Source organism: Heteronotia binoei, chromosome 4, assembly GCF_032191835.1.
Source record: "Heteronotia binoei isolate CCM8104 ecotype False Entrance Well chromosome 4, APGP_CSIRO_Hbin_v1, whole genome shotgun sequence".
NCBI classification, from domain to species: Eukaryota; Metazoa; Chordata; class Lepidosauria; order Squamata; family Gekkonidae; genus Heteronotia; species Heteronotia binoei.
In genome coordinates, this window is record NC_083226.1 from 153,223,852 (window position 1) to 153,239,855 (window position 16,004).

At 42.7% G+C, this 16,004-nt stretch overlaps 1 protein-coding gene across 1 annotated transcript in view; it reads left to right on the plus strand.

Annotated features, from left to right (window-relative positions):
- The window catches only part of OXCT1 (3-oxoacid CoA-transferase 1), a 79,594-nt gene that overhangs the window by 18,625 nt on the left and 44,965 nt on the right, over positions 1-16,004 (plus strand). Inside the window, exons 4-7 of the mRNA XM_060236039.1 lie at positions 3,262-3,397; positions 7,749-7,898; positions 10,654-10,760; positions 12,657-12,717. Coding sequence (XP_060092022.1) covers positions 3,262-3,397; positions 7,749-7,898; positions 10,654-10,760; positions 12,657-12,717 — 454 coding nt within the window. The remainder of the gene's footprint in view (positions 1-3,261; positions 3,398-7,748; positions 7,899-10,653; positions 10,761-12,656; positions 12,718-16,004) is intronic.

Below are 16,004 nucleotides of genomic sequence, written 5' to 3' on the forward strand. Positions count from 1 at the left end.
AGCGGGGGAGGAGGCTGCAAATTCAGGGGTCCCCCGCCAGGTCGGGGGGGTTGGGAAGCCTAGTAGTAGAGCATGAATAGGAGAAAGTGCTAGGTCTGCAAGAGGATGTAGTCATTTATATAGTACATCATTAATCTTTCACACCTATTCCTCCATGAATAGGTTTATTAGCCATGATGGGTGAGAGTAGAACCTCCATTTTGATGGAGCATATCTTTTTGTCAGATGTTAGAAATAAAAAGGGAGGGGGGATATCATTGCTTGTGAACTTTCCAGAAACATCTGACTGATCCTAGGACCATTAAACAACTTTCATTTGCAGAGTTTGCCTGTAGAGATCAAGTGGTTAATAGCAATTTCAGTTGTTTGTCTGTAGAGAGAGCCTTCCGTATATTTATTCTGTCTGCTAATCCAAATAGGGTTTTTGCAGCTAGAGATTGCATTTCATAAAAGGTTAGCATTTTGCCCGCTTCCTCTTCTAGAAGAAAAAAGTTGATATTCAGTCCCAGATTGCTGCTGGCAGGTGATTAAATTTAGATTTTATAAGAGAAAAAAATAGGTTTCCATGGTATATTGAAAGTTTTGAATTAAAAAAGTAGTTTTGTTAACTTCTATAAGCATCTGCTGCATTTCACTGGACTGGTTCACATTCATTTCTGCTCTTCACTGCAATAAAAATGTGCAGTCTGAGACTGCAAAGTAATATAACTGAAGCTAGGGAATACACACATGTGTGTGTTTATGTATTCTAACACACAGCACAACTTTCTTCAATTAATTTTAAGCAATCCTATATATTTTTAAAAATTCTTGACTTGACGTAAGTCCTGTGCTTTAGGTGTGGTCTTTAGCAGGTGCTTATGTAAGAGTTTGCAGGAATGTATTGCTTGGAGCTTCCTGTTATACATTTGTCTGATTAAAACCTTGCCTTAGTAAGCATTTCACTTGTTCTGAGAGAAAACAAAATCATAGGGCTTTTTTTCCCCAGCACCCCAAATTTCCATTGTGAAAACTGGGAGAAAAGTCCTTGAATGAAAAGAAAGGAAAGATTTTTATTTTATTTTCCCCCGCCCCAAGCCTTTATACCTCCAATTGTTGCTAGTTTGGTTATAAAGACATCTGTCATGGGGAAATGAAATTTTTGAAATGATGCCATTTCCCTCTACAGACTGGAGTTCAGTCATGTTGAAATATCTGCTTTTTAAAACTTGGATACAGTGTAAGTTATTTCCTCTTGCTTTCTGCGTGCCAATATTTTGGGTTAATATACAGATCAGTGATACCCATTCAATGGCTACGAAACCACAGCTGGTTCTTTGACCTGTTACCTGTGGTTCTTCCCCAATGTGACACCCACCCTATGTTCCAGGAAAATGAGCAAGGTCTCTCTAACAAGCAGATTTTTATGTAGGACTGAGAATATTTGCTCCAGATGGCTGTAAAGCAGATCATAAAACAATTATGAGTTTGTGTGGTGAGTGAAACAAAGTGTCTGTATAAAAAGCAGGTGCACAAGGTAGAACTTGGTACAATATTTACTGTGATATTTGCACTACTGTCAGCTTTCCTTTAAAAAGTTAACTTCATTCTTTTTAAAATTGCACTTTCTGAAGAAAAATTGCCTCAAAAACAATCAAACATTTCAGTGTTGTGGCTGATTGGCTGATACAGAAAAGTGTTAGCAGAGTCCCAACAAATATCTTGGCTGTAGTCTTGCCAGTGATGTACATGGCTACAGGCTTTTGTCTGGTTTACATTTCTGTCAATTTGTAGTTGGTAGTCTGTAACTCCTACATGAGCCAGAAGCATGTAAAATCTCATTTTGAGTCCTAATTCTTCTGATCAGGTTTGGTATTGTTGATGCAGGATTAGAGAAGCTCTTGATAATCTGAGGCAGCAATCTCTAATTGTTAATAACTCAGTCTCTGGCTTCTCACCAATTACAGTTTCCCCAGTGAGCCCCTTCTGTGTTCTTGAAGCAGGCAGAACAGGCACATGAATCTTTCCTTCACAGTTCTGTGGACTTTGAGGTTAACTGAAGATCTGGTACTTAATTGAGCTAATTTCTCTTCCCTCAATGCATTTATCCTCCTGTATTCCTGGTTTGCATGACATTGAAAAATAAGCCCAAAAAATTGTTGTGAGGCACATTTTGGGAGCTGAGGGTGAAGGTGGGAAGCATGTTAACTTTGTACCTGCTTTGTGTATTCAGTGTATCAAGGGAACTGTAATCTGTTTTGGGTATCAGTGAGAAAGCTGGGCTATAAATAGGGAAGCCAGTTCTCCTGCTTTGATGGCAGCAAGGAAAGAAAACTGGCATTGCACATCTTGTAATGCCAATTCTGAGGAAAACTTGGAAGTCACATTGTTCTAGGAATTAGTGGAAACTCTGTGGTTTTACCAGGCCTGGCAACTCTAGCTATAAATGAAGTAAATAAAATTAATATGTTCCATAAGCCATATTAAAACTTCCTTCCACAGCTAGGCCTAGGATGCCTCATTTCTTCAGTGTGTGGGCTCAGAAGCCTAGTTGCCCTCCTGGCAAATGGACTGCCTCATAAGTGGTCAGGCAACATCTTAGCTTCACAGTTTTAGGGAATAGCTTTGAGGCATAGCCAGGCCATTATATGAAACACACATACTGTTTTGCTTGCTGTAGGAACATGGACTCCCTTTATAGGTAAAACTCTGGACAAACTTTTTACTGTGTGTTGGAGAACACTTGGAGAACACCTTGGAGGCTGTATGTGAGCTACTGTTTAGTCACCCTTGCACAATTCTAGATATTCTACATCCTGAACAGATAAGGTTGCCAGCTGTGTGCTGGAAAATTCCTGGAGATTTGGAGCCTGAAGAGGGTAAGGTTTGGGGAGGGACTTCACCATGGCATAGTGCCGTAGAGCCCACCCTACAAAATTCTCCCAGGGGACTGATCGCTGTACTCTGGAGATCAGTTGTAATTCTGGATGTAAATTCTGGATATAAACTGGAAGATGCCAGTTTATATACCTGCATTTGACTCTCACTGATAGGTTTTTTTTTTTGGGGGGGGGGAACTGCCTCAAAGATGGGTAGTGCTTGTTTTTAATTTAATAAGCGACAACTGACTTTGCAGCCAAAAGTAAAAAGTCAATGTGGGACCAGTGCAACTTTCAAATACTTGGAAGAAAGGAGGGCTGCATCTCCCCCCCCCCCAATTCCTTTATGTTTTGTGGCTCTTCTTTTCCAGTGACTGTTGTCTAATTACTTTTTCCTATCCAGGGTAGACAATTTTGGGCTCGGGCTTTTACTTCAAACCAAGCAAATCAAACGCATGGTATCATCCTATGTTGGAGAGAACGCAGAATTTGAGCGGCAGTATTTATCTGGGGAACTGGAAGTTGAGCTCACACCACAGGTAAGCGGTGAATAAGTGGGGGGCAGGGATTGTCTCTTATAACGAATAGCTGTACCCTTGACCTCTTCCTTAGCTATCATGTTCTAGCTTCACTCCAGCAGAAGTGCAGTGTAGTGTAGGATCTTAGATTAACACTGGAGAAATCTTCCAAATTGCATGTGTTTAGATGTCAGCTTGCTTAAAGTATTTTTCCATTTGAGAGTTTTTTTAAATATTAAAGTCTTTTATGATGGTTGGCTCTGAAATATTTTTTAAAGTTGTTTACCTGTGGCATGTTTGTGAATGCAAAGCCCATTCATATGCAGCACTTTCTGCTTAGTGGGTCATTTCTGCAAATTGTAGTGGTGCCTGGCTGTCCATAGAAATATAGCTTGTAAATGTGAAATCAGTCTGAGTACTGCAGGACCTAATAGTCTGTGGAAGCAATTTGCATGTCTAAGTGATTCACACATGCAGGCATCTCAACAAGATAATGCATAATGTGGATGGTGGCTGAAGTGCCAATTGTCCCCCCCCCCCCCCCGCAATCAATTTCCTCAGCTGCATTCAAGATTGTGAATGTAGAAAGTCACAAATAACAAGCAAATGTCCCTGAAAAATAACATTCCCATCACTTAGCAGTCTTCCCTTTAAAAGTGCAACTTTGAAGAGGGGCATTGAGTAACATTCTCAGTTTGTGCAGATCTAAGAAGCCCAATGTGTGCTCAGATTGTGACATTACCAACTCTGCATTGTGCAGATGTTCTTTAATAGGCAAATGGATGTGGGAAGATAGAAAGCTGTGAACATGTTTGTATTTACTTGTATTTATTAGCCTCCCTTCTGTGAAGCTCAGGGTGGCTTACAATATTAATAATACACATAAAAACATTTTTAAAAAATAAAACCAAAATTTAAAATCACAATTTAGTACTGCTTTAATTAAATGCAGTCCCAAATAAAATAGTCTTCAGCAGACTTCTAATTTCCCTAGGGAGGTTGTTTCAGAATTGTGGGGCTGCCGCTAAAAAGGCCCCCCTCTAGCATATCCACCAATCGAATATCTTTGATTAATGGCACAGTCAGGAGGCCTCTCCATGCTGGGCAGGAACATGTGGGAGAAGATGGTCCTTCAGATTCCCTGGTCTAGGGTTGCCAGGTCTATGTTGGAAAATACTGGAGACTTTGGGGATGGATCTGGGAGAGGGTTGGGTTTGGGGAGGGGAGGGGCTTCAGCAAGGTAGAATGCCGTAGTCCACCCTTCAAAGCAGCCATTTTCTCCAAGGGAGCTGATCTCTGCCAGCTGGAGATCAGTTCTAAAAGTGGGGGATCTCCAGGCCCCACCTGGAGACTGGCAACACTACCCTGTTCCCAAGCCATGTAGGCAATGTCATATGATGTGGAAGTTCTCCTTGCTGTTTGAGCTCCTGGTCTTAATTTGAATTAAAGAGAGGGTTATCTCTCTTTAATGATGTGTGTGTGTGTGGGGGGGGGAGTAACACAGGATTGGAGGGTTAGCTGACCTGGAAGAAAGGTATATCATGTTTTGAAAAGTGAGCTAATTGACCTGGATTGTAAAGTAATTTCTTTGCTGAGGGGAGTTATGTTATTTCCTTCCTATAGTGTAGTTGCCATTTGAGTGTTCCACATGTTGCCTTGGGTATTAGTTCAGTTTTAATGGCTAGAACTACATACTTGGGAATACAGTTCAGATTTGTGTTGCTTTACAATTCAGGTCAACTGGTTGCACTCTAAACCATCCCAGGACTTTGTTGGGAAGGAAGAAGACTTAAGAGATGCTGTATATGGGTGGGATTTGGCTTTTTCCTTTGAGTAGGAGCCAAGCTGACCTCAGGCTGGTAATCCTAGTCATCTGGAAAAGGAAGTTACTGGCTAATAGATGTGAATTTGAAGAAGAGAGCCAGATGCCAAAAACTATGTGAAGAGCTATATTAGTGAAAGATGCGGAGGAAAGGATGTGAGAATTCATGAGGGTTTTCTTAACGCTAGGGAGCTCTGCACTGACCTGGAACGGCTAGCCCGGTTTCATTGGATCTTGGGAGTTAAGCAGGGTTGATCTTGGCAGTAGCAAGCCACTTCTATTAACGTGTTCCCTTGAAAACCACATGTGGCCATCCTAAATCTGCTGTGACTGCATTTTGCGCCTTTAGGGAGCCCTAGAAGAAATACAAGTGCTGCCATCTTGTGGGTAAAACCAACAGCAGTTGAACACTATTTGCACTTCCTTTCTGAGAGGAGAAGTTCAGGCTTTATTAGGTCAGATATTTTCTGTAGTTATCCTAGGTTGATAGCAAATCAAGGAGTTTAGCACTGAATTTTCCCAGGCTGACAAAGCCCTATTACACGTATTCACCGGTTAGCAGTAGTGGAGGGACAGCTGTGTCTTCTACTGCCTGCTATGCAGAGAATGCTGATGCTCCAAGCAGATGTTTATTTTATGATTTTTCTGTTTCTTTGTGGGGGAAATTGAGTAATTACCTTTAAGGCAGCTGGATTATAGTATTCCTCATTACTATATATGTGTGTGAAAGTTGGACAGTGAAGAAAGCTGACAGGAAGAAAGATGATTCATTTGAAATGTGGTGTTGAGGAAGAGTGTTATGGATGCCGTGGACCACCAAAAAGACAAATAAGTGGGTTCTTGATAAAATCAAGCCTGACCTCTCCATAGAAGCTAAAACGACTAAACTGAGGCAATCACACTTTGGTCACATTATGAGAAGACAAGAGTCACTGGAAAAGACAATAATGTTAGGAAAACTTGAAGGCGGCAGGAAAAGAGGATGACCCAACATGAGGCGGATTGACTCAGTAAGGAAAGCCACGGCCCTCAGTTTGCAAGGCCTGAGCAAGGCTGTTAATGGCAGGATATTTGGAGGACATTAATTTATAGGATTGCCCGCCATAAGTCTAGAGAGGAGGCAGCTGAGACGTGATATGATCACCATCTTCAAGTACTTGAAGGGCTGTCATATAGAGGATGGTGTGGAATTGTTTTCTATGGCCCCAGAAGGTAGGACCAGAAACAGTGGGTTGAAGTTAAATTGAAAGAGTTCCCAGCTCAACATTAGGAAGAACTTCCTGACTGTTAGAGCAGTTCCTCAGTGGAACAGGCTTCCTCGGGAGGTGGTGGGCTCTCCTTCCTTGGAGGTTTTAAAACAGAGGCTAGATGGCCATCTGACAGCAATGAAGATCCTGTGAATTTAGGGGGAAGTGTTTGTGAGTTTCCTGCATTGTGCAGGGGGTTGGACTAGATGACCCTTGAGGTCCCATCGAACTCTATGATTCTAAGTCAGATGTGACTTGATGGGACCTAGCATGTGCGTATGTGTGCACACACACACAGGTGACTGGATAAATCATGTCATGTCACACATGATGTTATCTGTGATGGGAAGAGTAAGGGTGCACCCATCTTTCCAGTAGGAAATATTTGAACTTCACTTCCAGTAAAAACACGGAAATGACCTCATCTCTCTCTAGGAATTGCTGGAAATTCTTTAGTGAAACCATAGAGAGGTGGACCTCACTTCCGTGTTTTCACTGGAAGTGATGACAGGCCATCGACCCAGTGGCCATTGAATTTTTATTTCTCCTGCTTCCGCTCCAAGCAGCAGCAGAAAACAAGGATGCCTTGCCCCTGCTGGGGGACTGGCAGTCTTGTAAGGGGGAGGGGAGGCTGAGATACAGAAGTTTCGTATAATTTCTATTGTGAATCTTTCAAGTGTAAATTCTCAACATAAGAGGTTAGGTCAGGCATGACTCTAACACACAGCCAGTGACCTTGGTCAGTGGTTTAAATTGATACAAAGCAGCTTTATGTCTCTAAAGTGGGTCATGAAACAGTTCTACTTTGCAAAGGTTCAGAGAAAGTTCAGTATGGGATTTATAACCAGCCTAAGAGCCTGTCAACATGACGTGTGTGCATGTGTATATTTTTCTCTCCTGAAGTCGTCTTTGACTTCTGGCTGTTCTGCTTGTCATGATTTCTTTGGCTCATCTGCATTTACTTATTGATGTGAAGAGTCTTTGTGACACCAGAGCAGTTCAGCAAGTGGCATTAAGGGATTTGAATTCTGTGGGTCCACCTGCCTCTTTGGGGGAATTAGCCTTCATAAGAATCGCTTACATGTGCTTTGAATAGCAGCTTGTGGCTGTATTTTCTGACCACTTTCATGTGGACCAGCAGATGACACTAGCTGCTTGCTTATGCAGGAGGATATTTTTGCAGACCCATGAGAAGAAAAATAGTTGTCTGTTGTTGGGTGTGGAGGGGGGTAGAATTGGTCTCGGGGGCGTTCTTTTCAGTCAACCAAAGCTGCTGCCACCTTCTCAATTTCTTTCCTGCTAGGGAACACTTGCTGAGCGGATCCGAGCAGGGGGAGCAGGGATTCCAGCTTTTTACACCAGCACGGGCTATGGAACCTTGGTACAAGAAGGAGGTGCCCCCATTAAATACAACAAGGATGGTACCGTCTGCATTGCCAGTGAACCAAGAGAGGTACAGCATTCTTTGAGGTGTGAATGTGTGTTGGGAGTCAATACTTCTGGGGGGTGGGAGTGGTCAGCTTTCAGTTCTTGGCACAGACTTTTGTCCAACAGCAGGTCATAATAACATAAGAGAAGCCATGTTGGATCAGGCCAATGGCCCATCCAGTCCAACACTCTGTGTCACACAGTGGCCAAAAAACCCAAGTGCCATCAGGAGATCCACCAGTGGGGTCAGGACTTCGAAGCAACTCTTAAGGAATGGACACTGGGTTGAATCCAGCCAGCTTTCCCACTGGTTAAAAAGAGAAGAGGGGCCACCAGAGAAAGATTTTGCTGTGGGTAGCGGGACATACATGGACAAAAGCCATGTGGGATGGCATCTATAAGAAGAGGGGGGCTGGCTAGATCCAGCCCATTGAAAGACAGAGTGATTGGTTCCATGTATACAATGCAGAAATGCAGGGCTTTTTTTGTAGCAGGGACTCTTTTGCATATTAGACCACACATCCCTGATGTAGCCAATCCTCCTGGCGCTTACAGTAGGCCCTGGAATAAGAGCTCTGTAAGCTCTTTGAGGATTGGATACATCAAGGAGGTGTGGCCTAATATGCGAAGGAGTTCTTGCTACAAAAAAAAGAAAGCCCTGCAGAAATGTCATTATTGGCTTTGCTGCTTCTGCTTTCAGGCATGTTCTAGAAGCATGGGTGTTTTCCTACTTCTCCCCCCCCCCTCCGGTTCTTAAAAATGAGAGTTACAGTCCAGAGCAAGAGATTGTCATTTAGACATTTTAACACAAAGATCATGGACATGAATGAGTCCCATTGTCTTGTCTCCTTCTAGAATGTGAGACTTGAACCCAACATGTTTATGAAAGCTGCTTTCTGCTCTCCTATCTTTCCCAGTTTTCTTTAAAATTTAAAATTGACTGGGAATGCTCTCTTCATAATGTTCTTGGTGGCCTGGGTCAGATGATACTTCCCCTGTACATGCTAAAGTAGTGAGATCACAGCAGTCTTCCTTGCCCACGCATACAACCTGCCTAACAGTTGAACAGGGAAGCAGTGTTGCTGTGTGATTAGGGAGCTGGAATGTGGTCAAATACCCATTTAGTCCATGAAGGTCACTGGGTGGCCTTGAGTCAGGACAAGCTTTCATTCTAATCTGCTTCACAAAGGAAAGCTGGAGATCTATGCCCTCTACCGCTCTCTAGAGGAATGGTGAGATATGCATTTGAAAAATGAATGAATTGAATTATATGCATGTAAAACTCCAAAATGTGCAGGCCTGAGCATCACAATCAATTCGCCTAGACAAAATCTGAAATGTGGCTGCATGATCTGAGTTTGTGTACACTGGTTTGGTGTGTGTGTGTGCGCATGCATTCATCATAATGCAAGGTAACGGTAGTGCAAGAATGTCTGGACGAAGGCTAGCCTGATCTTGTCAGGTCCTGGAAGCTAAGCAGGGTCAGCCCTGGCTAGTATTTGGATGGGAGATCTTCAAGGAATACCAGGGTCATGGTGCAGAGCAGGCAGAGCCAAACCACCTCCGAACATCTCTTGCCTTGAAAACCCTACAGGGTTGCCATAAGTCAGCCATAACTTGAGGGCAAAAACAAAAGTAACAATGTCTGGTGGTATTGGAGAAAGGGTAAGTGTGATGTTTTCACCCGCCCCCAACACACACATTTAGAAAACAGGAATGGAACAAATATCATCTGAACCAAGTATGTGAGAGTGCAGAGGACCATTTTCCATCTATTTGTAGATCTTACCAAGTTTCAGAGTTGTAAAAACAACTTCTTTTTCCTTTGTCTTGTTCTTGGTGACCTGTGTGGCATGGGTAATTTTTGTGTGTGTTGTTGTTTGTGTCTGAGTTTCACATTTGAAAAGGAAACAGCAAAAGTTTTCAGGACAGACAAATAATACATTTTAAAACTAGTTTAAACTTCGTTTGAGCTGACGTCAAGTGCTCTGGTTGCACCCCCTCCCCCCCGCTCATTTTCAAGGGCTGAAACAGCTCCCCGTGGGGGTCAGTGGCCATCAACTGAACCTTTGGCTGCTGTGATGTGTAGTTTGTCTCTTGCACATCATAAACTGTAAACCGTTTGTTTGAATTTTAGCCCTTATGCATGGCTACCTCTTTTCTGGAACGGTTCACTCATGACTTTCCCAAGGGGATAGTGATTCATGCAATTGCTGTCTTTTGAGAGATGCCTTTCTAATTCAGCTGTCAAAGTTCTTACCTTAGTATCCTGTCCTTCCTTAAGTGGCTAGACTGACATGGTGCAGTTGTTACTGTGGCGCATTCTGTGAAGTAGTGATTGATTTGCCCATGCTCACATATTGAGGATTTGAAATTAAGTTTTCCCATATCCACTGTAACTTTTGGTCTTCTGCATCCTATTGGCTGTTGCAGTGTTGTCACTCAGCCATTTTATCTGCAAAACAAGAGCCCGTGGCTACAGTTCAGAGAATTCCATTCCCCCCCCCCTTCAAATGAATTGCCTTCTGTTTCTGTCTTTTCTTTTCCCCTTCTTCTTCTTTAGGGGAGGGACGGTGGCTCAGTGGTAGAGCATCTGCTTGGTAAGCAGAAGGTCCCAGGTTCAATCCCTAGCATCTCCAACTAAAAAGGGTCCAGGCAAATAGGTGTGAGAAACCTCAGCTTGAGACCGTGGAGAGCCGCTGCCAGTCTGAGTAGACAGTAGCCTCATTTTAGAGGACAAAAGCTTTGACCTTTTTTGGGGGGGGGGTTGTTTATTTTAGGTAAGAGAGTTTGATGGCCGTCACTTCATTATGGAAAAGTCAATCACAGGAGATTTTGCGTTAGTCAAGGCATGGAAGTCTGATCGTGCTGGAAACATCATTTTCAGGTATGTTCTGTTCTGAGCAGAGCTCATTTTCTCTAGTGCAGTGGTTTCCAGATGGTCTTCTGGAGTGTTCCTGAGGTTTATTGGGACATCTTTGTTTAGAAGATCAGTAAAGCCCCGCGGCGCAGAGTGTTAAAGCTGCAGTACTGCAGTCCTAAGCTCTGCTCACGACCTGAGTTCGATTCCTGGCGGAAGCTGGGTTTTCAGGTAACCGGCTCGAGCCTTCCATCCTTCCGAGGCCGGTAAAATGAGTACCCAGCTTGCTGGGGGGAAAGTGTAGGTAACTGGGGAAGGCAATGGCAAACCACCCCATAAAAAGCCTGCAGTGAAAACATGAAAGCAACGTCACCCCAGAGTCAGAAATGACTGGTGCTTGCACAGGGGACCTTTCCTTTCCAATGGTGGGTAAGCCCTGACCTGGATGATCCAGGCTAGCCCAATCTCATCAAATATTGGAAGCTAAGTAGAGCCAGCCCTGGTTAATATTGGTTGGGAGACAAGTTGACCATGGAAGTCCATTTGGAGGAGCCCATTTGACCTTGTGTACCCCTTAGAGCAGGGGTGGCCAAACTTGCTTAACACAAGAACCATATGAAGAGGGCTTTGGGACCTGAGGTAGCATGCAACCTCTGACCCTGATTATTCCATACATGTTTCTGTGCTAGGGAACACTGCAGACCCAACTCCCCCCCCCCCCCCCCGGTTTGTTTTTTGAACATAAAACTGCTGCTTTTGATATAGGAGTTGTTCAAGAACCAATTTTCAAGGGCTGAGAAGATGCTGCTATTTAGAAAACAAAGAAAGTCTCTTGGGGCTTTGCAAGATATAAGCCATGTTGTCTTCTAGAGAAGGGTTCAAGATGTAATTGTCTGTGAACTCCCACAGTGAGGACACTCAGTAGAATAAATACATTTCAGAATCTTCTTCAGCGAGATGCCATCCCTTGTGATTCCGTGAAAATGTTGTTACATCTGGCAGCAATTAATTTACAGGGGGAAATAAATCATGTTTTGCTGGGGATTTGTAATAATAATGTTTATCTTTCTTGGCTTCCTCTGTATAAGCTAAATGTTGAATTTGTTGGCAGGAGAAAAGCAAAAAATAACCAGTAGGGGGCACTGGAAGCCCAAACTTGTATGCTGTAGGAGAAGCTGCAGGTAAAGAGAGAAATCTGAAATAAGTTTCATTCGTCAGATATCCTGCCTTCTCCAAAGAGAGTCTTAAAGTATCTTCCAATATTATTAAGAAACATGCTCGCAAGAATCCATAGGAAGATATTAATGGAGATTTTTTAAAAAATTATAATTATATTTCAGAAGTAGTATTTCAAGTAAGGCATGTCTCAAACACTGAGAAAACTGCTAAAGGGCAAGTGCATAGTGGCTAGCACTACCAGTGAAACATTATGCTTTGTAAATGATGTAGGTCTGCAGTTAAACAGATTCTGTGGGAGCTGAGTTAGGTTCTCTTGCAGTTGGGATTCAAGGCCAGAGGGTAGGGAAGACAGGGAGAAATTGGGGTTTGTGCAAAATGGCCAAGAAATACAGCCTGTTGCTCAGTAATGCTGTATGAATACGAAACACAAACTTGTTCTATGTTTCCTGATGTAAAAGGCTGGCATTTTATGTTAGGAAGGGGAAAAGCTTTGTGGAGTTAATTTGCAAGCAAGTCCTGAAAACCACAGTAATTTTAAAAGCGAGTTCTGCTAAAAAAAAAAGTGTTAAGACCTTTGTTTTAAACCCTTTTTTAAAAACACCACTCTTTCCTGATTCCATTAGGCTGTAGAAATGCTTCCCCCCCACACACTTCGATACAAAAGGAGAAGAGCCTGAATGCAAACAAAGTATTTACTATTTTAAGCCACGTTATGTTTCCCCACCACTTCTGTTTCCCACACAGGAAAACTGCAAGAAATTTTAACCAGCCTATGTGCAAGGCTGCCAGAACAACTATAGTAGAGGTAAGCTAAAACAGATTTTTCTTTGTTTCTTCCCCAGAACTCTTAATGCATTGGATATCAACGCTAAGTTGATAAATCCTTCCAGTCATCCAATAGTTGACAAATCCTGCCAGTCATCCAATAGACCAAAAGGTTAATACAGTGTTTAATGATCAAATTGTAGCGATGATGCTATTGGGCAGCTCTCTCTCTGTGTCTTCTCTTACCTACCTGGCCACTGAAAAATATGAGCCCTCCTGTTTACAATTGGTGTTTTGGTTAAATCAGTCTAATTGAAATCAAGTAAAGATGTGCAGGCTGGTATGCTTTGATGTGCAGGCTTGCATGTGAAGGCTTCTGCAGATTTTTGCAAAGAGCTCAAAGGAGCTTAATGTGTAATGCTTTCACATAATTGAAGACTGATGTGGGCAGAGGTTATGGGGCAGAAGTTATGTTATGTTCACCTGCACTAGTGATGGAATGTGGCTCCCATTTAGGAAAGCTCAAACTGAACACACATGATGCTACCTTATGCTCAATCAGTCCATCAAGGCCAGTATTATCTACTCAATATTGTCTATTCAGCAGCTCTCCAGAATCTCAGGTGGTTTATCTTTCACTCCCGCTGCTACTTGATCTATTTAACTGGGGATGCCTGGGGTTGGGATGATTCTGCATGCCAGGCAGATGCTCTGCCATTGAGCCATGACCCCCCTCCCCACTGATGGAAGTGGTAAAGCTCCTCAGAGTGAAGGGCAAGGAACTGCATAATTCTCTTTTGTGAAAAGAAAAAAAAAAGGGGGGGGGGACTCCTAGAGGTAAAAAGCTAATATATTGGGAGAAAACATTCTAGTCTAGACTTTTTCAGGACATGCTGCTTTTCTGTGTGTGTAGATACAGGCTGTTGTGTTAACTCTCAGGCTACATTCAGATTTTATTTATTTTTAAATTTATTTTATACCCTGCCCTCCTCGCCAAAGCAGACTCAGGGCGACTTACACAATAAACTGTTGTTTTATGTAACCAACTCAGATTAGTCTAGCAGGCTTAAGTAACACATCCAGGCTGGTGTGTTTAAGCCCCAGTTTGTCTGCTGCTTAACACCCAAGCAGGGAGGAGGGAATTTTCCCTTTGTTGCTGTCTTCATCCAGGGAGCTGCAAGGGAGTGGTGTTATTCAACAAACTTTGGGGTGTGAATTCAGGTTTTGCAACAGACCACAGTGTAAACCAGGGTGGCCAAACTTGCTTACTGTAAGAGCCACATAGAATAAATGTCAGATGTTTGAGAGCTGCAAGACATGAATATCAGATGCTTGAGAGCCGTAAGACAGGGAAGGAAGGAAAATAAGGGCAGTGAAGAGGCTTGCAGCTGGCTTAGAGCTGGCTTGGAGAACTGATTTAAAGAGAGGAATGCGTTCTCCAAGCCAGCCAACGGGGTGGTGGGGACTTCAGGAGCTGCACAATGTATGTGGAAGAGCCACATGTGACTCCCGAGCCACAGTTTGGCCACCCCTGGGGTAAACAGTGGGTAACAAACCATCAACAGACCTTCATTTTAAAGCCCAGGCTCCCCTCAGACATCGCGACAAGCTGAAAATGTGTGTGAATCTTGGTTGTGCTAGTTTGCTGTTCTTAGACACAGAGCGCAGGAGACAACTTTGGGAAGTCTTGAATAAAGCGTTAATCCACTGTGATGTCTGAGTGCAGGTGCTTGGAGTTCTGTCTCTTCCTCCCAACCCTGGGATTCTAAACCTTCGTTTCTGCCAAGTTTTGAGTTTTAGTTTGAGTTGGGAAACAAAGTCAGAGTTGCCCAGGAGCTTTGCATTAAGATGGCTGTTAAGCTAGCAGGGAAGAGAAAAGGATAGAGACTTGAGGGATTTTATGCAAACAAAATCCTATTTCATGCCACTAATTAAATAAACATAATTTTAAAACTCTACATTGTATCTCCAGTTGCTTAGTAACAGCACTCCTGTTTTGTTATCATTCCTCTATCAAAGGTACAATGGACTTCAGACAGAAATGACATGAGTTCCATTAGTCATTTGAAATTGTGGCATTGTTGAATAGCAGCCAGATGCTGAGAAATGGTGTTGCTTCTAAACACATGCTTAATAGCAAATGCTGCCTTAGTTCTTGCATCCCAGTAGTTTTTCATCATTATGGGGGGGGGAGTTTTTGTAATAAGTAATAACAGAACTCCTAATCAGTTCTTAGGAGTTCTCATGTTCTCTTTTTCCTTGACCCCAAGAGCTTTAAAAAGCTATTTCCAGAATTGACTTGTTAGGATCTCTTGGCTGTAGCATATGCGACCCTCCACGATCTTGTCCCTGCAGTGTAGACCTCTTTCTAAGCCATTAGAAGCTTAGAAATGGGCTGAAGCTTTCTCAGAATGGCATGTTCTTCTTTTAGGAGTGCTCCTGAATGGCTGTCCACAGCTACAAAGTGTACGTTTTGAGGTGTTTGCTTAAAATAAAAGCATTTTTTTATAATAAAGCGTCAATGCTAGGAAGACCCCTCACCATTTTACTAATCTGCCTACTCTTTTGTACTTACGCTGTAATGCTAATCCACATGGTGCCATGAGCTGTTGATTCAATTCAAGTGGGCAGCTGTGTTGGTCTGAAGCAGCAAAACAAAGTTTGAGTCCAGTGGCACCTTGAAGTTTTATTCAAAGTATAAGCTTTTGATCTTAAAGGTGTCACTGGACTTCGTTCTGCTTCAGTTCAGGTTCTGCTCTTAGGTAGTTTAAAATGCATTGTAAATTAGGTTGCCTTCTGATTAAAATTTTCACGAAAGCCTGAAATACTTTCTGTGCAGTATTGGGAGGGAGGATATTTTCCTTGCTTGCTGTTAGTGCTTTAAAAAAAAATTAATCTGAATTAAGATCACAAGCCATCTGGTTTTCTTAGCATTCAGGTGTAGAGGTTTTATTTTAAGCTGTACATTTAAATGGCAGCTGGTTCTCTAAGGGAAAAAAAGAATCTTTAAAAATGTCTGCTAATGTTGTAAGCTGACATGGGTTTCTCTGGAGGAAGGCAATTTGTGCAGGTTAGGATTGAAGCAAATCGCATGCTGGCAGATCTGTAAATGGTTATCCAATGTTTCTTTTCCTTGGTAAAGACCCCCCACCCCCTCCCCTGTGCACATTAGTGTTGCCAGATCAGAAGAAGAGGAGGAGGGTTAATTTGTAACCTCAGGTGCCCCCTGGAGAGCTGTTTGCATCTTTAGTGGAGTCCTATGAGTTTGGAACAACAGGAGGAAGGAATTAAACTCCCCTTCTCTGCCCCACAACCCTAATAATAAGT